At 64.8% G+C, this 22585-nt stretch overlaps 3 protein-coding genes across 4 annotated transcripts; all 3 read left to right on the top strand.

The window, feature by feature from the left end:
• The first annotated feature begins 88 nt into the window (after positions 1 to 88).
• HCN3 (hyperpolarization activated cyclic nucleotide gated potassium channel 3) lies at positions 89 to 10095 on the top strand. The gene is given in 9 exon segments (XM_048049155.2): positions 89 to 447; positions 449 to 702; positions 2783 to 3212; positions 3360 to 3521; positions 3971 to 4189; positions 4613 to 4759; positions 4848 to 5088; positions 5671 to 5835; positions 6325 to 10095. Coding segments are annotated over 9 exon segments (2835 nt in total). The 5' UTR covers positions 89 to 375; the 3' UTR covers positions 7470 to 10095.
• A 971-nt stretch (positions 10096 to 11066) lies between these two features.
• FDPS (farnesyl diphosphate synthase) lies at positions 11067 to 13868 on the top strand. The gene is made up of 9 exons (XM_066985895.1): positions 11067 to 11274; positions 11540 to 11680; positions 11767 to 11847; positions 11958 to 12080; positions 12318 to 12406; positions 12677 to 12749; positions 12898 to 12975; positions 13050 to 13184; positions 13467 to 13868. The coding sequence occupies exons 1-9, from the start codon at positions 11134 to 11136 to the stop codon at positions 13665 to 13667; spliced, it is 1062 nt and encodes a 353-aa protein (XP_066841996.1). The 5' UTR covers positions 11067 to 11133; the 3' UTR covers positions 13668 to 13868.
• A 77-nt stretch (positions 13869 to 13945) lies between these two features.
• Positions 13946 to 22056, top strand: RUSC1 (RUN and SH3 domain containing 1). 2 transcript variants are annotated; one of them, XM_066985889.1, is made up of 10 exons: positions 13946 to 14023; positions 14741 to 16452; positions 17277 to 17375; positions 17832 to 17908; positions 18188 to 18362; positions 18500 to 18605; positions 18707 to 18753; positions 19070 to 20087; positions 20552 to 20680; positions 21352 to 22056. In XM_066985889.1, the coding sequence occupies exons 2-10, from the start codon at positions 14883 to 14885 to the stop codon at positions 21518 to 21520; spliced, it is 3390 nt and encodes a 1129-aa protein (XP_066841990.1). In that variant the 5' UTR covers positions 13946 to 14023; positions 14741 to 14882; the 3' UTR covers positions 21521 to 22056. The 2 variants fall into 2 exon arrangements, with proteins under 2 accessions (XP_066841990.1, XP_066841991.1); XM_066985890.1 differs by lacking the exon at positions 17277 to 17375.
• Positions 22057 to 22585: the final 529 nt, after the last annotated feature.

Below are 22585 nucleotides of genomic sequence, written 5' to 3' on the forward strand. Positions count from 1 at the left end.
GCGTAGCACCGGGCCACGCCCCTCCCGGAGCCCCGCCCGCCCCGCCCCGCCCCGCCCCGCCCGCCGCGGGGTCCCGCGCCGCCGCCGCCGCCGCCGCCGCTCCGGTGCCGCCGCCCGGGCCTCGGTTGCTCGGCGCCGCTCCGCTGCCGCCGGCGCCTCCCCGCTGGCGGCGGGGCCCGGCCGCGGGGCCCGCGCCAGGGCGTGCGCAACAGGCGGGCGCCGCCGGGGCCGCGGGCGCCGGTGAGCGAGAGGCCGGGGGCGGCGAGCGAGCGGCCGCCCGGGGCCGGGCATGTGCGGCGGGGCGGCGGGCAGGGCGCCCGGGCAAGGGCGTTTGAAGGAAACGTGAGGCGCGGCGGCGGCGGCGGCGGCGGCGGCATGGACGCGGCGCCGGGCCGGAGCCCCGAGCCCCGGGAGAAGCCGCCGGTGGCGGACGGGGAGGCGGCGGCGGCGGGGGACGGCCGCTCGGGGGGCGGCGGGCGCGGCCCCGGCCTCGCCGGCGGCGGCGGAGCAGATCGTGGCGGAGGGCGAGGCGGCGGCGGCGGCGGCGGGCACGTTCGTGCAGCGGCAGCTCGGGGCCATGCTGCAGCCCGCCGTGAACAAGTTCTCGCTGCGCATGTTCGGCAGCCACCGGGCCGTGGAGATCGAGCGGCAGCGGGTGAAGTCGGCCGGCGCCTGGATCATCCACCCCTACAGCGACTTCAGGTGGGACCCGGGCCCCGCTCCCCTCCCCGGACGGGCCTGGCCCCGGTGCCCGGTGCTCGGTGCCCGGTGCCCGGCCCCTCCGCCGCTGTCCCTGGTGCTGAGCGCGGCTCCCTCCCGACCCCGCCGCACCGGCAGCGCCCGGCGGGGCAACAAGTGAGGGGCGGCCGCGGCGCTCCCCCGGCCCCTCACGGGGGCCCCGGAGGGCGGAGGCGGCCTCGAGCAACCGGGACCGGCGAGGCTCCGACCCCGCTGCCCGCACCGCGAGCCCCCCCCCCCCCCCCCGGTCCCTTCCCCACCCTGGGCGCGTCCGAAGCCGGCCCCGCAATAACTCAGCCAAGTTTCCTCCGGTTCAGCCCCTTCCCGGTCTCCGGTATCCCCCCGGTCCCCCGGGGCTCCCCGCCGGGCAAGGAGCTCCCCGGCATCCCCCAGCTCCGGGCATGCCGAGGAGAAGGAAGGGGCCGCCTGGTTTCGCCCCCAAGCAAAGGTTTCCTCCCTTGACACCGCTTTGAATTTCCAAACGGGCGCAGGACTCGCGCCGACCCCACACGGTGCCCGCGGAGCCTGCCCGAGCACCGGCCCCGGCCCCCCGCAGCCCCGGGCTGCCGGAGGAGGAGAGGGCAGGGCGCTGCGAGGCGCCGGGCCTGGCTCACCGTGTCACCGGGATCGCCGGGAAGAGCGCAGGGCCGGCTGATGTGGGAGGAACTGGGTGTCACGGGGATGTTGAGTCATATAGGGTGGGCTTTCTCTACGGGGGATGAAGCTGCGAGGCAGTCATCTCCCACGGCGAGCTGCGACACGGCCGACGTCCCCAGCCTGGCGAAGAGCTCCGGAGTGGGGCTGGCACCCGGCGCGGGTCCCCGGCACCTGTGGGCAGCTCCGCAGCCTCCAGGGCCTGCTCTGCCCCTCGCAGACTGCCCTGCGCCTCCCCAGCGTGACCCCGAGGGGCGCAAAGCCCTTACAGACCTTTTTTGGGGGGGGGAAGCTGCCCCTCAAGGTTTGCGAGCCCGAGCTCTGCAGGAGCTTCACCCCGCTGTGAAGGTGACATGCAGCGAGCCGGCTGGATTACGCCGGTGTTTATCACTCACATTAGGGGGATACTCAAAGGCCACGGAGATCAGGCCCTGTGTGTTCGGCGTGACACGGAGTAAAGGACGGGGCCTGCCCTAAAGAGCTTAAGCCTAAATCTGAATCGAGCGCGCCTGGCAGCTGGGGGGGGGGGCAGGCTGTTTTCCCATTCCGGGCGCAGAGTTGGGGTGCGGGAGGCGTTTGTGCAGCCAGGTCAGCTCCGTTCTGCCTGGCCGGTGCCTCCTCACCGACACAAGCAAGCCCTGGCCGCGGCTGAGACAGCGTTAACACGGGCGAGGGGTCCTCGCCCCCGGGGGCAGGGAGCACCAGCCTCAGCTGGGACTGAGCGGGGCACCCGAAGGCGGGAGCTGGGCTTTCTTTCCCAGATCCCGTAAAAACTTTGGGCGTGGAGCTGGGAAGCCCCCCCGAGCATTACGTGCGCTTGCATGAAGGAGGCAAACGCAGCATTTACGTGTGGCTGGGGATGCTGAATTTCACGGCACGGTCAAACTCTAATCAACCGATGCTGGGGACCTCATGGTTTTTCTTCTGAAGCCTCTGAGCTTGTCCTCTCTCAGAGGAAGGAGGCAGATGAGGTGCTCCTGCAGGCCTAGCACTGTGTGGCTCCTGCCCACAGCTCTCAAGCACCCTTTTGGGGTCAGACACGTTCCTTCCACCTTCTCCATGGGGATGGCACTTGTCTGGCCTTGCTTCGCTCCTGCCCGGCTGCCCCACGCTCCCGTCCCAAGTGCCTCCCTGGCCCCGAGTCCCTCGGATGCCCTGGGAGCTCAGCACTGGGTTTGTGTAAGCAGCAAGGCTTATCCCAAATCCTTCTAAGCCAGCCTGGGCCGTGGTCGGGAGCTGGCGGACGACAGGGAGCTCTGGGGAGCAAAGCCCGTGTCCTCCCTGCGCTCTCCTCTCTGCGACATGTTGGACTCTGGCTTCGGTCCTGGGTTTCTTTTCTAACTGGCTGTCCTACCCCTCCTCCTGCTCCCTGCCCACTCCCTTCCTGCAGGTTTTACTGGGACCTCATCATGCTGCTCCTGATGGTGGGGAATTTGATCATCCTGCCTGTGGGCATCACCTTCTTTAAGGACGAGAACACCCCTCCCTGGATCGTTTTCAACGTGCTTTCAGACACCTTCTTCCTGGCTGACCTGGTCCTGAACTTCCGGACAGGCATCGTGGTGGAGGACAACACAGAGATCATCCTCGACCCTCACACCATCAAAATGAAGTACCTGAAGAGCTGGTTCCTGGTTGACTTCATCTCCTCCATCCCGGTTGACTACATCTTCCTCATTGTCGACCTCGAGACCCAGGTGGATTCGGATGTCTACAAGACAGCGCGGGCCTTGCGCATCGTCCGCTTCACCAAGATCCTCAGCCTGCTGCGCCTGCTGCGCCTCTCACGCCTCATCCGCTACATCCACCAGTGGGAGGAGGTGAGGGTCCCTCGGAGGTCCCAGGCCCAGGGGGGCAGGTCAGGGATCTCTGGCTGTGGGGTCCGGCTGGCTGGAGGAGGGAGTTCAAGCGACCGTACTGGGGAAGGAGACAGTTTCTCTGTAGCTGCGCTCCTGCCTCTTCCCCAGATCTTCCATATGACTTACGACCTGGCGAGTGCTGTGGTGAGGATCTTCAACCTCATCGGCATGATGCTGCTGCTGTGTCACTGGGATGGGTGCCTCCAGTTCCTGGTGCCAATGTTGCAAGACTTCCCTGAGGACTGCTGGGTCTCCATCAACCGCATGGTGGTGAGTGCCCCGGGCGGGGGCGATACCGGTGCTGCATCCACCAGGGGGAGGAGAGGAGGTGGTTGCACGTCTCAAACGCTCAAACGCCGGGGCACACTCAGCCCCCAGAGCTGCCCGGCGGATCCGTGTGCTGCGGAGCAGCAGTGAGATGGTGTGGGGGGAATCTCTGCATCCTCTTCCTGTCTCAGCGCACCTTGGCTGCTGCTGGAGTTGGACCAGCCAGGGGAATCCCCTGTGCCCTGCCAGGAGGGAACGGGGCACCGGGGCTCCTGTCTGCTCCCCCAGAGGCAGTCACAGTCCCTGATCCTCTTCCCCGGGCAGAGCTCTGCCCTTCGGTCGTGGCCACATCAAATACCTTTTCCCTGGCTGTGGGGAGGGGGAACTGGACGGTTCGGCCCAGCGGCTCCTTCCGACAGAGCCCCCCAGCGCTGCTGTTCCCTCTTCTGCAGAACGACTCCTGGGGGAAGCAGTACTCGCACGCCCTGTTCAAGGCCATGAGCCACATGCTGTGCATTGGCTATGGCCAGCAGGCGCCCGAGGGTATGACCGACGTCTGGCTCACGATGCTGAGCATGATCGTGGGAGCCACCTGCTACGCCATGTTCATCGGCCACGCCACTGCGCTCATCCAGTCGCTGGACTCGTCCCGGCGCCAGTACCAGGAGAAGGTCAGCAGGGTGCTGGAGAGAGTGCCTGGATCCTGGGGGAAGTCATCCCGGCACAAGTGGGTCGAGCTCCAAAACCTGCTCGGTGCGGGCTCCCTGCCCTGCAGCCTCCTGCCCTGCTCTCTGCCCTTGCTGCCTGCTCAGGAGGTGGGGGTGTCAGGGGGGCAGGCTCCCCGTTTGGATAGGGACACCCCACTCATTGTGCCGGGGTTCACCCTAGCATAGTGAGGCCCACATCCTGGCCTCTGCCATGGGACCCTCTCTGCCCTGAGCGCACGGGGGTCTCGTGTGGCCGGATCCCAGCTCCGGCAGCGGCTGCTTCTCACCGCCAAGGGGAGGGAAGGCGTGAGCCGGCAGTGCTGCCAGCCCTGGCACGGCACAGCTCGTTTCAGCACAGCCCAGCGTGGCTCTCTCCTGTCCCCGCAGTACAAGCAAGTGGAGCAGTACATGTCATTCCACAAGCTGCCTGGGGACACGCGCCAGCGCATCCACGAGTATTACGAGCACCGCTACCAGGGCAAGATGTTTGATGAGGAGAACATCCTGGGGGAGCTCAGCGAGCCACTTAAGGAGGTATGGGCAGGCACCCCAGTGCTGGCGGCGTGGGGGAAGGAGGGCAGTGCTCGTTGGGGTCAGCGCTGACCTGCTCCTCACCCCACAGGAGATCATCAACTTCAACTGCCGCAACCTGGTGGCCAACATGCCCCTGTTCGCCAACGCGGACCCCAACTTCGTGACAGCCATGCTAACCAAGCTGCGCTTCGAGGTCTTCCAGCCTGGAGACTTCATCATCCGCGAGGGCACTGTGGGCAAAAAGATGTACTTCATCCAGCACGGGGTGGTCAGCATCCTCACCAAGGGCAACAAGGAGACAAAGCTGTCTGATGGCTCCTACTTTGGGGGTGAGGCTGTGCTGAGGGGCTTGGAGAGCAGAGGGAAGTGAGAGCTGCTGGGGGATACGCGATGCTTGCACCCTCTGTCCATCCCCTCAGCACCAGTGCCAAAGGCTGGGCGTCCACCTCACTTGGGGTTTCTGGGGCTCAGAAGTCCACCTCCCTGGTTCTTGCAGGGTGTCTTGTCCCACAAGGTGAATCAGGGGAACCAGCAGTCAGAGAGCCCTGAATTCTGGCTGTCTTGGCCAAAGGGGGCATCCACCCAGCCAGCCTCTGGCCATAAAGCAGAGGTGTTTAGAGCAGAGCACCTGGGCCAAGTTTATGGGCTACAAGCACAGTTCTGGGAGAGAACTGGGTCGGGTGACTGCAGGAGCTGCATCCAGGGATGTCTCCGTGGCCCAGGGAGGGAGGAACAGGTTGTGCGTGGCCCAGGGCACGGCTGTGGCTGTCCAGGCTCCTGGCTTCGCTCCTTCTCCTGAGCCGTGCTGTTCCTGTGGGAGCGCTAGGCAGTCCTGTCCCCGCTCTGGGAAGGTTGCTGGGGAGGGGACGGATGGCTGCATCACCCCGCCACCCGAATCTCTCTCCCTGCAGAAATCTGCCTGCTGACACGGGGCAGGCGGACGGCCAGCGTGCGAGCTGACACTTACTGCCGCCTCTACTCCCTCTCGGTGGATAATTTCAATGAGGTGCTGGAGGAGTACCCCATGATGCGCAGGGCCTTCGAGACGGTGGCCATGGACCGGCTGGACCGCATAGGTGAGGAGCGGCCCCTGTGCCCCGCGCAGCCACCTCTGTGTCTGCTCCCAGGGTCCCGGCACCCCAGCCTCACGGGTCCTCAGCGGTGAGGAGGGGGAGCACAGGGATGCAGCCTGCCACCAGGGCCCCTCTTTCCTCCCAGACAGGATCTGGGCAATGCTGATGAGCTGCCCAGGGTGGGGCTGTCACCCTCCCTACACGTATTTGCACTGTCTGGCATTGGCCAGCTGCTCGTCCTCGTCCCCCCTTGCCTGCTGAGTACAAGTGGGACCACAGACTCCAGCCCCCAGCCCGGAGCCTTTGGGATCATCCTTTGGGCTCTGTTTTGCCCCTGCTTCTCCCTCTGTGCCGAAGCCAGGACCCTCCCCAAAGCCTTGCTTCCATTTGGTAAAGCAGTGAGGTTTTATTGTCCCTTCCCCACCGTCACCCTGCCCTGCACGGTGTCCCTGAGAGCTCCTAGGGTGGGTGACACCACTACCTCTCACCCAGGGAAGAAGAACTCCATCTTGCTCCGCAAGCGAGCTGAGCACAGCTCGGGGCCCATGAACAACGAGATGATCCAGCAGATTGTGAAGCACGACCAGGATGTGGCCCACAACATCCAAGAGCTGCAGCAGATGACAATGGGCCGGGAGCTGAGCGGCAAGCCGGTGATCTGGGAGCCGCTGGTGCACGCGCCCCTGCAGACAGCCGCTGCCACCACCAACGTGGCCATTGCCTTGACTCACCAACACAGCCTGCAGGCCCACATCTTCCTGCCGCCCTCCTCCATCTCCAGCCCGCTGTCACCTGAGGCCACCCTGCTGACGAAGCAGGTGCGCAGGTCCCAGCCCAGCCTGGGGGGCTCCCGGCCCTCCTCTGTCAGCTCCCCGTCGGGGGCGCAGTCCCACCTGCAGACACCGGCCGCCGGTTCGCCTTCCTCCCCGATGGTCCAGTCCCAGGCACCCCTGGAAGGCGGGGGCCAGCGACCAAGCCACGGGGGGCAGCCCTTGCCGCGCGCGCCGCAGAAGGGAGAGCTGCCGGCAGCGGCCAAGCAGCCCCCGGCAGGATCCCAGCCCCAGCTCTCCAAGTCCCGGGGCACCTCAGTTTCCACTTCTCTGCTGCAGCAGGCGGCGGGGGCGCCGTCCCCCAGCTCGGAGCAGGCACTGCCGGCGGGGAGAACTCTCCACTACAGCCTGTCCCGGGCCACCGGCTCCCACATCTCACTTCTGATGCAGCCCCAGCAGCTGGTGAAGCACAGGAGCATCCAGGGCCTGCCGGTGGGGCGGCTCACCCAGGATGTCCGTCTCCTCTCGGCCTCCCAGCCCTCCTTGCCCAACAAGGTTGCTCAGCAAGCAGATGGGAGCTCCTTGCAGCAGGGGAGGAAATCCGTGGGGAACCTGGCCCGCAGATCCTCTCCCTCGGTAGCCGGACTCCTCGCCAAGCCATGTCCAGGGATCGCAGGCCAGCCAGCACACCCGCAGCAGATGCCTTCAGGATCGCTGGCTCAAGCGAGCCGCTCCGTGGCAGGAGCGTCCACCCCGCAGTCCCCAGTCTCTGCACCCAGGCAGGCAGCAGCTCCCTCCCGCAAGGGCTCCGTGGCCTTCAGCCCTGAGGTGGAAACGGGGAAGCCCAAGCTCCCATCCAACATGTGAGCCCCCAGCAGCACCCGTGCACGGGTAAGAGAGAGACGGGCACCCGGGTGGCACCCGCGGGAGGAGAGCGGAGGCAGCAGGAGAGGCAGAGCACCTTGTGGAGGCCTGGCTGTGTCCGAGGGAAGGCGAGGTGAGAGGCAGGGCACGGGGATGTGCACCGGCCGTGCTGGGTGCTGGGGACGCAGCAGGGGTGGGCTTGGAGCAGCCCCAGGAGCTGGCCTGGCAGGATGAGGAGGGGGCTCTCCCGAGTGTCCTGAGAGCAGGACCATGCCCTTGCTCTCCCGACCCGCTCCATCACCGTTTCCATCCTGCCACCTACCCTCCTCCTGGAGGCAGCAGGCAAAGCTGGAGCCCTCGCCCCAAATCCAGGCCTCCCAGGGGAGCCCAGCTCCCCACAGCTACTCCTTCGGGGCTGGGCCCCTCTCTGCTCTGCCCTCGCACCCTGCAGCCTCTCCTCGGGGCTGGGGCGATGCTGGCAGGCTCCGCTGGGCTCGTCCTCCCACAACAGCACCTGCAGCATCCCCACCTCCATCCCTGCAGGTGCCCAGCGCTTTGGTTTTTTGGGAGAGGGGAGAGAGCCAGCAGCCTGCTGGTGCTGGGGGCAGAGGGGGCTGGAGCCCACTGTGGGGTCTCACCGGGCAGGCAGAGCGCGGGTACCTGGGGCCGGGCGGGGGCCAGGTCCCCGCTCCCCGAGGTGCCAGCAGCCACGCTCGGGGCTCAGTGTCGGGCCCTGGTGGTGCTGGAGCCCTGTGCCAGCCAGGCAGATGCCCTGGTGTGCCAAGTGCCAAAGCCAGGGGCAGACAGCTCTGCCTCCACAGCATCCCCCGGGGTGCCTCTGCCTGGCTTTGCAGGCCTCACCTCTGAGGTGCTGCAAGGCCTCTGCGGAGCGCGTGGCCCTGCCGAAGCTCCGCTGGCAGCTCACCGGGGCTGGGATGTGCCTGGCGGGGCTCTGCCCCGTACCTGGGCACCAAGCCCAGGCCCTTGGCCGTGCTCCCATGCGGAAGCAGCGCGGGGGCAATCCGGCTGCCCGCAGCTCCAGGGGGGATGCGTGCTCCGGGCTTTGCTCCCCTCACGCCCTGTGCTGCGGTCCCCTTTATGGACCGCCTGGAGAGGCTGATCATCAGTGCCGCAGCGAGCAGAAGGTGGTCTTGAGGAGACACCAACCCCGGGCAGCGCCTGGGTGGCGTGTGGGGCTGTGGGGCTGCCTCCCCTCGCCCTTCCCGCACAGAAGGGCAGGGGCTTGGGGGCTCTGCAGCCAACCCCGACTCCCCCTCCGGAGCCAGTAGTCATCCGTGTGTGTTCGAGTCGTGGCTCTGCCGAGCAGCTGAGCTCTGCTTACAGTGTTGCTTTGGGCTCAACCGCGTTACCAGTCCTGGTTAGAGTAGTGTTCCCTCCCGACCCCGCTGCGCTGTGCGAGCTGCTTTCCACTACTAGAGTCAGGAACCATGGCTTGTAGTCGCGCTCTGGGGCTTGGCTGCCGCTGAGCGGGGCCCGGGGGACCCAGTGGCCCTGGCACGCGCGGCCCCAGCCGCCTGGCGCAGCGGGCGAGGGTTTTGTTTCATGCAGTACTTCTTGAAGTGAGTTCTTCAGTTCTCCCCCCTCGTGTTTTGGGATATTGGGACCAGTCTGAACCACTTGGCTGCTCCGGGAGCCAAGCCCTCAGGGCGCAGCAGCCCGGTGGGAATCCATTAGCGTGTCTGTCGGAGGGGATGTCCAGCACTGCCTTTTTTTTTCATGGACTTGAACTCCCCTTCCCCATCCAGCCCCTGCGTCCCGCTCTATCCCCATGGTCGGTGTCTCCCCGGCAGCCCCTCGGGAAGGGGTCTGCGGCCGGGCCGCGCAGTCAGACGTCCCCCAGGCCGTGTTTACGCCCCGTGTTGTAGATGTTTTAGTGGTCATCATAGGTGTTCCTCACAGAGCGCGTGGGCCAGGCTGGGTGGCACCGGGTGCGGCACCATTTCTGCCAGCCGTGCTGCCGGTGACCCCTCCCCACGGCCGCAGACCCACGCCAGGAGCCGGAGCCACCCCGCGTTCCGGTCACCGCTGCGGCCGGCTCCACCGTGGCGACCAGCGCCTGCTGCGAGCTGCGGCAGCTCGTGCCCCCGGCTGGCAGGACCCTGGCGTCCCGGCCCCGAGGGGAGGCGAGAGGGGGGCGGCTGGGGGGGGCCAGGGCCGGGGCTGCCGGCCACGCGCGCGTCTCTGTGGCGTGGGTGGGCGCGAGTCTCGTCACCAAAGACCATGATCCTTCACTCTTGCACTCACGGCAGTCGATGTACAGAGCTTGTAGTTTTCATATTGCAGAGAATTTAAAGGCGTTTTTTTTTTTTTTTTTTTTTTAATTATTATTTATTTTTTGGTCGTTGTACATAATGGATTTAAATAATAAAGAGAGATTCTGAGCTGGTCTGGGGGAGCCTCCTTCAGTGCAGCCGGTGCCTTGCCCTCGAGGATGCGATGGGGCAGCGGTGGGGTACCGCAGAGGGGCAGCCCCGCTCCTTGCTAACAGCAGGATTTAATTGCCTTCCCCTGACAGCCAGGAGCAGATGGGAAACCCCGAGGAGCATCTTGGGGTGCCTCCTCCCGGCCCCACAACCTCGGGCACCACAGGAGGAGCAGAACGGCCGCAGATCCCCCCCCCTTCCCCTCACCCCACCAGGCATTTGGGCCCCGGGGGATTAATGTTTAATCTTTGGTTATTTTCCCCTTGCATTTCCCTTCCGTTTATTAACTCGGGGGGGGGGGGGGGGGGGGGGGGGGGGGGGGGCTTGACCCTGCTCGCGGAGCAGGCTGCGGGCATTAAACAGATTAAATGAAGGTCACGCAGCACGGGGTGGGCTGGGGGGGGGTGGTTTGCGGTGCTCAGCCCCCGTTCCGCCGTGCCAGCACACCCTGCACGGGGCTCGGCTCGGGCTTGTGCCCGGTGGCTCCGCCCCTGCGCCGGCACCGCCGGCACCGGGCACTGGGCACTGGCACCACGGGCACGCCCCCGCGCCGTGCCCAGCCGCGGGCTGCAGCACCGGGGCAGCCCCCAACAAGGATGAGGCTCGCTGACGCCCGAGGAGCCCCGGGCCCACCGGCGGCCCCTCCCTCACCCCGTTATTCCCGGTTACACCGGGGCGAGGCGGGGCAGGGGCGCGTGGAAGCCGCCGGTTCCCCCGGCCCCGGCCCCCTGAAGGGGCCAGGCTGTGCCGACGGCTCCCTGGCAAAGACGATCCCGGCTCGTGCGTCCCACACCGAGCCACGGCCCCCACCGGGCCGGGAACCCAACGCGGGACGGGAACGGGAACGGGAACGGCCCCGGTGCCCGGCCCCGCCCCCGCGCTGCAGCCGCGCCCTCGCTCCATTCCCTCCCTTCACCAATCGCACGGCTCGGTCCCGCCCCCCCCGCTCTCCTATTGGCTGAGCCTCCTTGGTTCCATCTTCATGCGATGGAGCGGGCCAATGAATGCAGGCGCCAGGCGCGGCCTCCCGCTGGCTCCTCCCCCTCCTCGCGGGGTGCGCCGGGAGTTGTAGTCCGCTCTGCCGTGCGGCTCGCGGGGCTCCCCCGGCTCCGGACTACGCGCCCCGGCGAGCCCCGCGCCCGGCGCCGGGGCGGAGCCGCCCTCGGAGGTCGCGAGGGCGCGCGGACGAGCGGAGCAGAGGGGTCCGGTGCGGGCAGGGCGCGATGAGCGGGGACGGGGCGCGGCGGGCGGCGGGCGCCGAGCGGGAGGAGTTCGTGGGCTTCTTCCCGCAGGTGGTCCGCGACCTCACCGGGGACGGGCTGGGGCACCCCGAGGTGGGCGACGCCGTGGTCCGCCTGAAGGAGGTGAGGGCGGGGGGGTCCCGGGGGGGTCCCGGTAAGGCCCGGGCGGGGGGCTTGGGGGGGTCCTGGTGAGGCCCGGAGGGGGGGTCCTGAGGGGGTCCCGGTGAGGCCGGGGGAGGTCCTGGAGGGGTCCCGATGGGGCCTGGAGGGGTCCCGGTGATCCCGGTGAGGCCGGGAGGAGTTCCTAAGGGGGTCCCAGTGAGGCCCGGGGGAGGTCCCGGGGGGGTCCCGGTGAGGCCGGGGGCTGCCCGCTCGCCTCTCCCCGCAGGTGCTGGAGTACAACGTGCCGGGCGGGAAGTACAACCGGGGGCTGACGGTGCTCGCAGCCTTCCGGGAGCTGGCGGGCCCCCAGCAGCAGGACCCTGAGAGCCTCCGGTGTGCCCTGGCCGTCGGCTGGTGCATCGAGCTGGTGAGAGCGGGGCACGGGGCCGCGCCACGCCCCGCGCCTCTGAGGGCTCCCGTCCCCCAGCTGCCCCCTAACCCAGCCTTTTGCAGTTCCAAGCCTTTTTCCTGGTGTCCGATGACATCATGGACCAGTCCCTGACGCGCCGGGGGCAGCTTTGCTGGTACAAGAAGGTGAGAGCAGCCGCGGTGCTGGGACGCTGCTGCCTGCTGGGGGGGGGGCGCGGGGGTGCCGCAAGGTTGGGTGTGCTGCAACCCAGCCTCTTCTTGTCCTCCTGGTGCAGGAGGGAATTGGGTTGGATGCGATCAATGATGCCTTCCTCCTCGAGTCATCCGTCTACAGGATGCTGAAGAAGTACTGCGGGGAGCGCCCGTACTACCTGCACCTGCTGGAGCTCTTCCTGCAGGTGAGGCTGCCCCCCATGTCTCCTTCCATGGACCTATCTCGGGACTAGTCCCAGTCCTATTTGACAGCGTGTGGATCTTAGTCTGCTCTCTAAGTCCTTGGGCATCCCACCAAAAATATGCACCCTTGCTCAGCCTTGGCAAGGAGCTAAAATGGGGCTGAACTTCAGGGTTTTTACTGTACTGTTGGGACTTTTCTGGGGACCGCGTGAACAAATCCTTAAACGTTTCCTCTTCAGACTGGCTACCAAACTGAGCTGGGGCAGATGCTGGACCTCATCACTGCTCCTGTCACCCAGGTGGATTTGAATCGCTTCAGTGAGCAAAGGTGAAGAAATTGGAGGGGACAGATGCCAGCCCAATGCTGGCTGGGTGGCTCTGCTGCTGGCCCTTCTGGACTGTGAAGGAGACAACCAGCTTGCTAAAATTCTGCTGTCGTCTATCAGACCAAAGTCCAGACCAAATCTTTGTTTGCTGTCAGAACTTGGAGGTGGTTTAGAGGGAGATGCTGCTCTTTTCCTGCTGTCTTTGATTTGCTGAGCACCAGTGGGAGGGGAAGGCCTGGGATTTCTCACTAAATGTGATTCCCCTCCCACAGGTATAAGGCAATCGTTAAGTACAAGACCGCGTTTTATTCCTTCTACCTGCCAGTGGCTGCTGCCATGTACATGGTGAGTCCTGTGGAAAGGAGTTAAGGGGAGAAAGGCAGTGCCTAAACAGCATAAGGCTGTCTAAGAGAGCAGGTGGTCTGGGAGATGAAGATGTAAAAACAAATACTGGAAGGCTTTCTGTCTTTTTTTAATTCCTTCTCCCTATTAGACTGGTATTGACAGTAAGGAGGAACACGACAACGCCAAAGCAATCTTGCTGGAGATGGGTGAATTCTTTCAGATCCAGGTACAAGGCGCCTCCCAGTCCCTCAGGACTTGTGAGACGGTGGTTGTGGTGCTCATGTTTCTGTCTTTGTACAGGATGATTACCTGGACTGCTTTGGTGACCCGGCACTAACAGGGAAGGTTGGCACCGATATCCAGGACAATAAGTGCAGCTGGCTGGTGGTGGAGTGCCTGCGGCGGGTCACACCAGATCAGAGGAAGATCCTGGAGGTAATGCCTTGCAGAACCCCTCTGGACACGGTGGGAGAGGTAACACGGACTCCCTGCCTAAGGGCACAGTGTAGAGGAGGTGTAGAGCTGTAAGGTGTACCTGGAAAGCTGCGCTAAGCATTGCAGCAGTGGTGGTACCTGGGTGGGAGGAGGCTCAGTTGTTCTGAGCACTGTAAGACACAAACAAAGCAGAAGAGGTGACTCTTGCCACGTTTTGAAGGAGCAGCTGTTGTCGTAGCCATAAGCTAAACGCCAGACTTACTCATTCTGGTGCCTCCTCAGGAGAACTACGGCCGTAAGGAGCCAGAGAAGGTGGCTAAGGTGAAGGAGCTCTACGAGACTCTAGGCATGAAGGCTGCTTTCCAGGAGTACGAGGAGAAGAGCTATCAGCGCCTGCAAGAACTGATCAACAAGCACGCAAACCGGCTCCCTAAGGAGATTTTCCTTGGCCTAGCTCAGAAGATTTACAAACGACAGAAGTGATGGGGGGCTGGCGGGCCTGTTGGTGAACTCTGGCCTCTGCTGCCAGGGGTGGGCTGGCAGCCCTGGTGCTGGGTGCGTGCCGGTGCCCCCCCCGCCACCGCCCTGCTGCCTTGCGGTGGAGGGCGGCGCGGCGCGTAGCAGCCCCCCTCCCGGTGCTCGGGCCGCCAGGCCTGCTGCCAATAAACGTAATTTATTGCCGTTCTGCTGCCTCTTGTGTTCGCTGACGCTGGGGGCAGGCCGGCTCCCCCCCCCCCTCCTCCCGGGGTTGCGCTCACCGGGGCGGGGCCGGGGCCGCGGCTCCTCCCCGCCGCCGCCGCCGCCGCAGTCAGCGCCCGGAGCCGCCGCAGCGCCGAGGGGTGAGAGGGGGAGCGGGGCCGGGGGGCGGCGGAGGGGCTGGGGGAGGCTCCGAGCTCCGGGTCGGGCTCTCGGGATTCCCCGCACCCTCGTGGCTGGGCCCCGACCCTCCGGCCGCGGGGCTCTGCGGTGAGGCCGGGGCGAGCCGGGGCTGCCCCCGGTGCGGGGCTTTGGGCTGGGGCCGGAGCTCGGCAGCGCCCGGGGAGCTCCGGGCTCCGCAGTGGCTGCAGCGGGGTCCAGGCTGCAGCCTCCTGCTGAGGCCAGGCCAGGGCCGAGTGACACCCCCCCCCCCCCCCCCCCCCAGCGCATTTTGGGCTTCTTTGGCCATTGATGCGCTGGCCTCGGGGCACCGCCGGGGCCGCGTTCCTCTGGCCAGAGGCCAGGAGCTTCGCTGTCTGACATTTCAAGGGCGTTTTCTCCTTGACAGCATCTCTGAGACGCTCCCTGGCTGCCGAGAGCTGGCAGAGGGAATCCAGCCCTGCTACTGCAGGCGCCTGGACCTGCCCACGCTTCCTCAGCCTGCGCTCGAGCCCTGCCCAGGGGAGCCGCGAGCGGCTGCAGCCCCCTGCCCAGCCACAAGGCCTGAGCCCGGGGGGGTGCTGTGGGGGAGCCCCTTCTTGCTGGATGCGTTTCTGTCCGCGTGAGCCCTCAGGCTGGTCCCTGCAGCCTGCCCTGTCCGGCGACTTCCACAAGGTCAGCATCTTTGTTCTTTTTCCCAGTTCGTTGTTCTCCGGGTTTGCGCTGCTGCTTTCGCCGCCGCTGTGTGAATAGACGCTGGATGTTTGCAGGGAGCTGGATGGTGTGAGCAGAAGAGCTGTGGGGCTCTCTGAGGAGCCCCAGAGCTAGCGGTAAGACAGCATCATGCTGGCTCCGAAGAAAGGCCTGCTGTGCAACCTCAATCACATCCACCTGCAGCACATCTCCTTGGGGCTACATCTCTCCCGGCACCCGGAGCTCCAAGAGACCTCTGACTCCATGAGTCAGGGGGAGCAGAAATGCTGCAGCGGCTGTCAGGAGAACTGTGAGCAAGTGGATGCCAATTCCAACAATCCCTCCTTGAAATGCCAGTGCTGCGAGTCTCACGCTGAGCTGCCTGTGACGCTGGCTCTCCAGAACCAGGCAGCTCAAGAAGATTTCTCCTGCCTGCATGCTGGGGAGGAGGTGGCTTCCCCTTGCAATCTGGCTTCCACCTCCTCCTCTGTCAGTAGTTGTTCGGATTTCAGCTTGGATGACTCCCCGGTCTCCGTGTACTGCAGGGGGTTCTCAGGAGAAGGGTCCCAATCCCCTGAAAATCAGCCCAATGTCATTCCCATAGAAGATGTGGGGGACGGCCTGCTGCTGGCGGACCAGGGCAGGATGTGGGATGGAACAGATGGCAACCTCAACCCAGCAGTGCTCCAGAGAGCAGACATCCCGGCTGGAGAGAGCCCAGACAGCCTCTGCAGCAGCAGCTCGCTCAACTCCCAGTACGACGAACCCTTTCTCAGCACGGTGACACAGGAGACCACAAGCACCTGCGTTGACCTAGACCCCAACTGCAACCCCCTTCCTGACCCAGTCGCCGCACCTCCAGCGTTGGCTGTGCCAGGCCAGCAGGATCACAGTCCAAGCAGTGCTCCTGAGCCGCGGACCTGGGCTAAGAGCATCCCCCCTCCCATACCTCCCCGTCCCCGGAGACAGCTGCAGATTCTCAGCGGGCACAGAGCAGAGCAGCCGGTGCTGCCCGTGAAGCCAGCTGAGCCAGAGCCCGCCTTGGGTGACCTTGGCAGAGATGGGGGCAAGAAGAACATCACCTCCTTCCATGAGCTTGCCCAAAAGAGGAAGAGGAACACCACTGGGACCACGCTCACCCAGGCCAGGGGTGACCGAAGTGACTGGCTGATTATTTTCTCACCGGACACGGAGCTGCCACCCCCCAGTGAGCTCCTCTCCAGCACCGCAGGCCAGGAGCCGCCCCGGCCCCAGCTCCAGCAGGAGTGGCGGGCGAGACCTCCCGGTTTGAGGCAGAGAGAGGTGACCACTTTCAAGGAGCTCCGGTACCGCAGTGCCTCCAACAAGCCCAAGGGCCAGCCAGACAGCGAGCGGGTGGAGCCGGTGGCATCTCAGCACCCGTCTGCACTCCTCGAAATGCCTGCAGGCAGTTGTGGCTCGAGCTGGATGCCACCTGTGCCCTCGGGCAGACAGTTGCTGGCATCTACAGAAAGCCACCAGACCAAGAGGAGGAGATCTCGACCGGGACTGCAGCCCATCGCAGAGGGACAGCTGGGGGATGCTGAGGAAGGCAAGCTGCTGCCACAGATCTGCATGCCAGAAGAGAAGGGGCCAGGCTCTGGCTGCAACGGAGACGCGCTGATTTGGAGGCTTGGGGGGCCTGGCGGGGACCCCTGGGTGCCAGGGGAGGTTGAGCGAGGAGATGAGACCTGCAAGGAGGGTAAGTTTGCGTCATCAGAGGCGACCACCCTTGCTGCAGGGCACCCCCTCTTTCAGGTGCCGGGTAAGGGGACTGGGTCCGTAGGATCGCCCTTTAGAGGACCTGTGCGCGGGGCAGGGAGGAGCTGCAGGATCCAGGGCTGCAGCTGCGGCCAGGGGCTGCCGGTCCTGGAGCTGGCGGGTGCACGCCGCAGCTTCGCGTCGAGCTGGCCTCTTCATTGCTGGCCGCTACAGGTCATTTCTTTGCCTCCCGGTCGCTGCGTGCGAGGCAGGCCTGGTCTGCTGCGAGGTGCCGGGTGGTTCCAGGGGCTCCTCGCACGCGCGGGTTTCCCCCTCCGTCACTTCTGCAGCGTTGGCTGCCCCGAGGACGGGGGGCTGCGGGGGGCCGGGAGCCCCCCCGGGCTGCTCCCCCTGCGTCTTGCGGCGCCTCCGGCGCGGCCCTTCCCTCGCCCCGCCGCCCTTCTCCCCTTCTCCTTCGTTTCTCGCCCCGCCCGAGCCCGCGGGGTAAGGCCCTGGGCGGGCCCCAAGGGCGGCAGGGCCCGGCCCGCCCCGCTCCACCGCCGCCCTTCGCCCGGCCGCGGCCTCCGGCTCCATGAGCGACCGCGGCCCGCCCGGGCCCGGCCCCGGCCCCCGGCGCGGTGAGTGGGACCGGGAGGGGCGGGCCGGGGCCGGGGCCGGGGCCGGGGCCGGCTCCTCCCGGCGGGGCCGGGCCTCCCTCCCGCGGCCCGGAGCCCCCCCCGGGCCCCGCTCCGCCGGCTCTGCCCCGAGCGAGGCGGCGGGGAGCGGCGTCGGGCCGCGCCTCACGGCGGCCTCCCCTCTCTCCAGCCAGGCCCTCGCCGCCCGCCGCGGGAGCCACGGGCGCGGCGCAGCCCCGCGGGGGGAGCTCGGAGAGAAGCCGCGGGGCCCTGGCGGAGCAGAAGAAAGGTAACGGGCCCCGGGGGGGGGGGCGGGAGGGGCGGCGGGGCTCGGCCTCCGCCTTTCTCGGGCAGCCCCGGGCGCAGGGCTCGGGCCCCGCGCTCGGCAGGCGGTGCTGCTGAGCCAGGACCGGGCTGGGGAGGCCGCAGCACGTCGCGGGCTCCTCGGGTGCATGCTCGCACCCACCTGGGCTCTTCCCTCGGAAACCGCCGCTCTTCGCAGCCCCGAGGAGCTGAGGGTCCCCACGGCAGCCCCCTGGCAGCCCCCTGCCCTGCAGAGGCTCCTGGAGCCCCCGGTCCTGCCAGCCTGCCCCTCTCCGGCTCCTCCAGGCCTTGGGGTGCTGAGCTGCTGCGCGCCGCAGCCGGGGCTGGTCAGCCCCATGCTGCTGCAAAGGGACGAAGCAGGTGCTGCTGCAGCCGCGGTGTTCGTTGCCGCGTTGACTCCTTCCTTTCTGTTGTCTGGCAGCCCTCTTGATCGCCGTCAGCACCGCCGTGGATAAGATTATCGCCCACTTCAGCACCGCGCGGAACCTGGTGCAGAAGGTGAGGGCCTGGGCTGAGGCGCTGACGGGGTTGGGGTGGTCAGAAGTAAGGAAAGGCCACACAGGCTTTGGCAGGAGGGGTTTGGGGAAGCTCAGTCCTGCTCCCTGGTGCATGTCACGTCCTGATTGCCCATCTCTGGAGGTGGCACAGTCAGGCAGAACCAGCTGGGAGTGAAGAATCCCACCATCTGCCCCTGCAGGCTCAGGGTGAGGGGCTCCCCTTCCCTTCCCCTCCCCTCTCCTCTCCTTGTGTCTAAATGCTGATGCCACCCTGCTTCAGGCGCAGCTGGGAGACAGTTGGCTCAGCCCAGATGTGGGCTACCTGCTGCTGCACACGCTCTGCCCCGCACTCTATGGCTTGGTGGAGGATGGGCTGAAGCCATTCCAGAAGGATGTTATCACAGGCCAGAGGAGGAATTCCCCCTGGAGCTTGGTGGAAGCCTCCGTGAAGACAGGTAGGTTGTGGGGGGGTTGTGCTCCTGGAGACATTAGGACCAGCACCTCAAGGTGCCTGGAGTCCTTTTCCAGCCTGGGCTCTGACTGGGGAGGACTTGTGTCCATAGTGATTATCTGCATATTATGTGTTCCACAGGGCCCAATACCCGCTCTCTCCAAAACCTCTGCTGGCATGTGGCTGGACTGGCCCCTCTCAACAGCACCAGACAGAAGTTTCATGCCTTTATCCTTGGCCTTTTGAAGTGAGTATTGGTCCTTGTTGACCCAGGCTGTCCTTGCCGTGATGGCTGGCTGGAACAGAGTTCTGAGGGCTCTAACTCTGGTTTTCCTTTACTTTGCTTAGTACTAAGCAGCTGGAGCTGTGGATCTCTCACCTGCAGAATAGCCCAGGTAGGATACAGTGCCCAGAAGTGTCCGTCCTCCCCCAGTCCTCTTCTACTTGTGCAAAGTCAGCCTAGTAATTCCCACACCCTTTCCTCCCACAACGCTTGCTCAGGATTCCCACAGTGAACGGGGGCGTTGCTTTCCGTGGCCATCCCATTGGGTGAGGGCAGTCAGGGAGGCAACTTGGAACACCTTCAATGCAGCCCTCAGCAGAAAGCTCTTTGTCAGACCTGCTAGGATGGACCAGCTGGCCCCGGGGGGGATCTGTGGGTAAGGGGTAGGGGGCATTTGCCAGCTCTCCAGTGTTGCTCATATCTCGTAGGTGTAATATCCGTGCTATATTTTCCCACGGCCTTCTTTGCCCTGAGCCAAGGCCCTCTTCCCCACCTCGCTGATGAACTGCTGCTGCTCATCCAGCCCCTCTCGGTGCTGACGTTCCACCTCGACCTGCTCTTTGAACACCATCACCTCTCCGTGGATGTAAGACCTTTGTCCCGTCAGCTGGAGTCGCCCCCAGCTCCTGCCCATCACTCTGCTCAGGCTCGGGGGATTGCGCAGCCTCCTCTGGAGGGCCAAAGCACCACTGCAGGGGCCAGCCTGGAAGACGAGATGCCCCCTGATGCTCTGGGGAGGGCAGCTGGTGCGGAGGAAACCCCGAGGTCCCAGTCCCAAGCAGCTGTGTGCAGCCTGGTCCCCAGCCCCCAGGTGGGGGCTGCCCTGCAGCAGACCTTCCAGCACGTGCTGCGCTGGGGCGACCAGCTCAGTCGTGCTTTCCTGGGAACTGACAGCTCCCCGGAGACCGGCAGGCCCGAGGCAGGCCCTTGGGATGCAGAGGCTGGCCCTGGTGGCTGGTGGACCCAGCTGAGCCAGGCCTCCAGGATTTATGCTGCTCCTAGCAAGGAAAGGTTCCCCTTCGTCTGGTGGACAAAGACGGCTGCGGGGGATTCCAGCCCTGGCCAGGTGGCGCGACCCCAAATACCTGCAATCGAGCCTCGAGGCACGGAGCTGCAGTTCCTTCAGACCAAAGCTATCCCTGAACTCTCCAGTCCCAACTCCAGCAGCGGTGCTGACACCTCTGGGACCTCTTCCCCTGAAGACCTCATCCCGCCCTCTGGAGCAGGCGCACCCACCGATCCAGCTGTTCCCACTGCTGGAGAGAAACCCCGGGCTGCTCCTCCAGAGCCTTGTGCGGCTAGGAACCAGGCAGCCCCTTCCAGCCCACTGGCCAGCAGTGCTCCTCGCCCCGACAAGGGCACCTGGCTGGGCCGGCTCTTTGGAGCCAGCAGCCCCTCTGCCCGGAGTTCCCCGCGCAGTCCCAACACTGTCTCAGCTAGGTCCAGGTAAGGCCCAGCTTGGGCAGGCGGGGGGCTGAAGCAGCTTGTGCTCAGGAAGGGATTGTCTCACCCGGCAGCACGGATATCTCATTTACTTTTTTTTTTTGTAGAGCCCGTAATCCAGGGCTGCTCTGCCCTGTCATGGGATTAGTGCGCGTCCCAGGTGCTGCTGCCATTGTATGATGGCAGTCCTTTAGAGCAGGAGCTCATGGTCAGGCCGCAGTGGTATTGCCATGGCTAAATCAGCTCCCAGAGCACCAGAACTGCCCTGCTGAGCGGAACTGCTGGTGCCTGGCACTTGGTGCTGCAGGTGTGCCTGGTGCACGCAGCATGGTACTTACTCGAGGTTTCAGATGGCACAAAGTTTCTCTTGGTGTCCCGGTCATGGCGCAAAGCCTCATCCCACCCAGACACGTTCACAGCCCCAGCAGCTTGCTAGCTCACAGTGTTTTCCCTCTCCTTTGTGGCAGGAGACCCTCCAGCTGGCTGTCCCCCAGTGCGCATGTCCTTGCCGTGGTGGTGAAGGGGCTGGCGGCCGAGAAGATCCACGCCCAAGAGCAGCCGGAGAGGAACACATCCAACTCGCCCCAGACCCACAGGTGATGCAGGGCACTTGCTGTGATGGTTGGGGTTGGAAAGCTGGTGGTGGACTTTTTGGGGCGGGAGAAGCAGCGGTTGCTGCCAGGCATGGCTTAGGGATCCAACACCCTTTTCTGGTGAAAGGCTCATTTGACCTCTCACTGTTGCTAACTTGCACCTTGACTGCCCGCCCTGGGGCTTGCCCTCCTCTTCTGCTGAGCTGCAGGTGACCGTGTACCCGCCTACATGGAACCAGTTGCTTTTCTCAGACATTTTGGTGGGGGAGTTTTGAGCGTTTTCTTCGTGTGCTTTCTGGCTTCGTAGTACCCCGTTTGGAGCAAGTATGTGGCAGGTCCCCACCCAGCTGTGGTGGTACTTCTGTGCTCCCCCAGCCTGTCCAAGCGAGCACAGAAGGGCGCCTGGCCCTCCCGCACTGCATTTGGCCATCTCCCTGCTCCCCAGCACTGACCTAGAGCTTTCCTCCTCCGCAGTGCAAATGCTGCTCACATTCTGATGCTGCTCCAAGGGGCTGCTTGGCAGGATGCTTTTGTGATGTGGATTGTTGATCAACTACTGGTGGTCACTGGCTCCACAGCTGAGCATCAAAGCCTCTCCCAGTCTTATGCGAGCCTTTCTTAGCCATCTGTGGGGTTGGTGGGGAGGCGAACCCCTGATGGCATTTGTTGTGTAGGGAAGTTCGGGCGCTGTGTGACCACACAGGTGCTGCCGATGGGCACCTGAGCTTCCAGAAAGGAGACATCCTGCAGCTGCTCTCCACTGTGGATGAAGACTGGATCTGCTGCTGCCATGGAAACAGCACTGGCCTTGTTCCTGTGGGCTACACATCCCTGATCTTGTGAGGAGGAGGAAGAGGAGGAGCCCTGAGGAAGCAGCTGAGTTTGCAGAAGCAGGTGCCGCCTCTGGGAAGGACTGTCTCCCTGCCACATCTTCACCACCGTCGGGGCTGGCAGTTCTGCAGGGGGCCCCTGCTCTGGTGCCAGCCCCTGCTGCTTGCTAGCACGATGCTACCTTCTGCCAGGGCTGCGTCCCGCGAGCCGTCGCTGCGCGTGTTGCCACAGAATTGCTGCCAATTCACCGCAGGCCCCCCATGGGACCTGCTCTTGCTAATGTCGTCTCAGCTGCTGCCCGTGCCTGTGTGAAGGGAGGGAAAGGCCCTGTCCCCGTGCATTACTCACAGTCCTGTATGCTGTCTCTGTGCCGTCATGTCCTGTCACTGCCACGTCCACCACCTGCCTTGCTTTGCCCCATGGCTGGGGCATGCAGCCCGGGCCAGCCCCAGCCACCCGTGTGCTGTTCCAACACTGTAAATAGTTGTAACCATGGGAAGAAGCGTATTCCAGGGAAAGAGCTGGAAATAAAGGTTGTGACTTACGTGTCCTCGGCTGTGACTGGATCATTGCAGCTGTGGGGCTGGAAATGGCTGCATTGCCCCTCCCTGCACGCGTGGCTGGGGCTGGAGCTGGGTGGTAGGTGCCTGCAGGGGAAAGCCACGCGTGCAGGGACGGTGCTGGTGCCCAGCTTGCTGCTCCATGCCCATCCAGGTTCCTCCCGTGCTGGGGACAGGCTGGCATTTACAGGGAGGTGCGTAGAGAACAGGACCAGGCTCCTGTGAGGTGCCTAGCGGTGCCAGGACACCAGGCAATAGCACAAAGTGAAGCACAGGAGAGGCTACAGTTGCTGTTTCAGTGGCACATGAGACCGTATTTCAGGAGCTAGGCTGTGTCCTGCTTTGAGGATAAAGTGGATTTTTTTTCTTTTTAATTCTGTTCTCATTTTCATTTCTCGCTCCGTAAGTTTTATTCTCAGAAAAGGGATGTTACAGCTTAATTGGAATGTTATTTGGATTGCCTTAAGTAGGTTTGATTGAATTCCACAACTGCCTCTGGATTTTGAAATGGGGTCAA

Source organism: Anser cygnoides, chromosome 33 (genome assembly GCF_040182565.1).
Source record: "Anser cygnoides isolate HZ-2024a breed goose chromosome 33, Taihu_goose_T2T_genome, whole genome shotgun sequence".
NCBI classification, from domain to species: domain Eukaryota; kingdom Metazoa; phylum Chordata; class Aves; order Anseriformes; family Anatidae; genus Anser; species Anser cygnoides.

What these genes read in the sequence shown, in the direction of transcription:
- FDPS (XM_066985895.1), top strand. Translation starts at nt 11,134, where the DNA reads ATGAGCGGGGACGGGGCGCGGCGGGCGGCGGGCGCCGAGCGGGAGGAG. An exon ending in TCGGCTGGTGCATCGAGCTG is followed by an intron (nt 11,681 to 11,766) that starts GTGAGAGCGGGG and finishes AGCCTTTTGCAG; the next exon opens with TTCCAAGCCTTTTTCCTGGT. An exon ending in GTGAATTCTTTCAGATCCAG is followed by an intron (nt 12,976 to 13,049) that starts GTACAAGGCGCC and finishes GTCTTTGTACAG; the next exon opens with GATGATTACCTGGACTGCTT.
- RUSC1 (XM_066985889.1), top strand. Translation starts at nt 14,883, where the DNA reads ATGCTGGCTCCGAAGAAAGGCCTGCTGTGCAACCTCAATCACATCCAC. An exon ending in ACTGTCTCAGCTAGGTCCAG is followed by an intron (nt 20,088 to 20,551) that starts GTAAGGCCCAGC and finishes CCTTTGTGGCAG; the next exon opens with GAGACCCTCCAGCTGGCTGT. An exon ending in AACTCGCCCCAGACCCACAG is followed by an intron (nt 20,681 to 21,351) that starts GTGATGCAGGGC and finishes TTTGTTGTGTAG; the next exon opens with GGAAGTTCGGGCGCTGTGTG.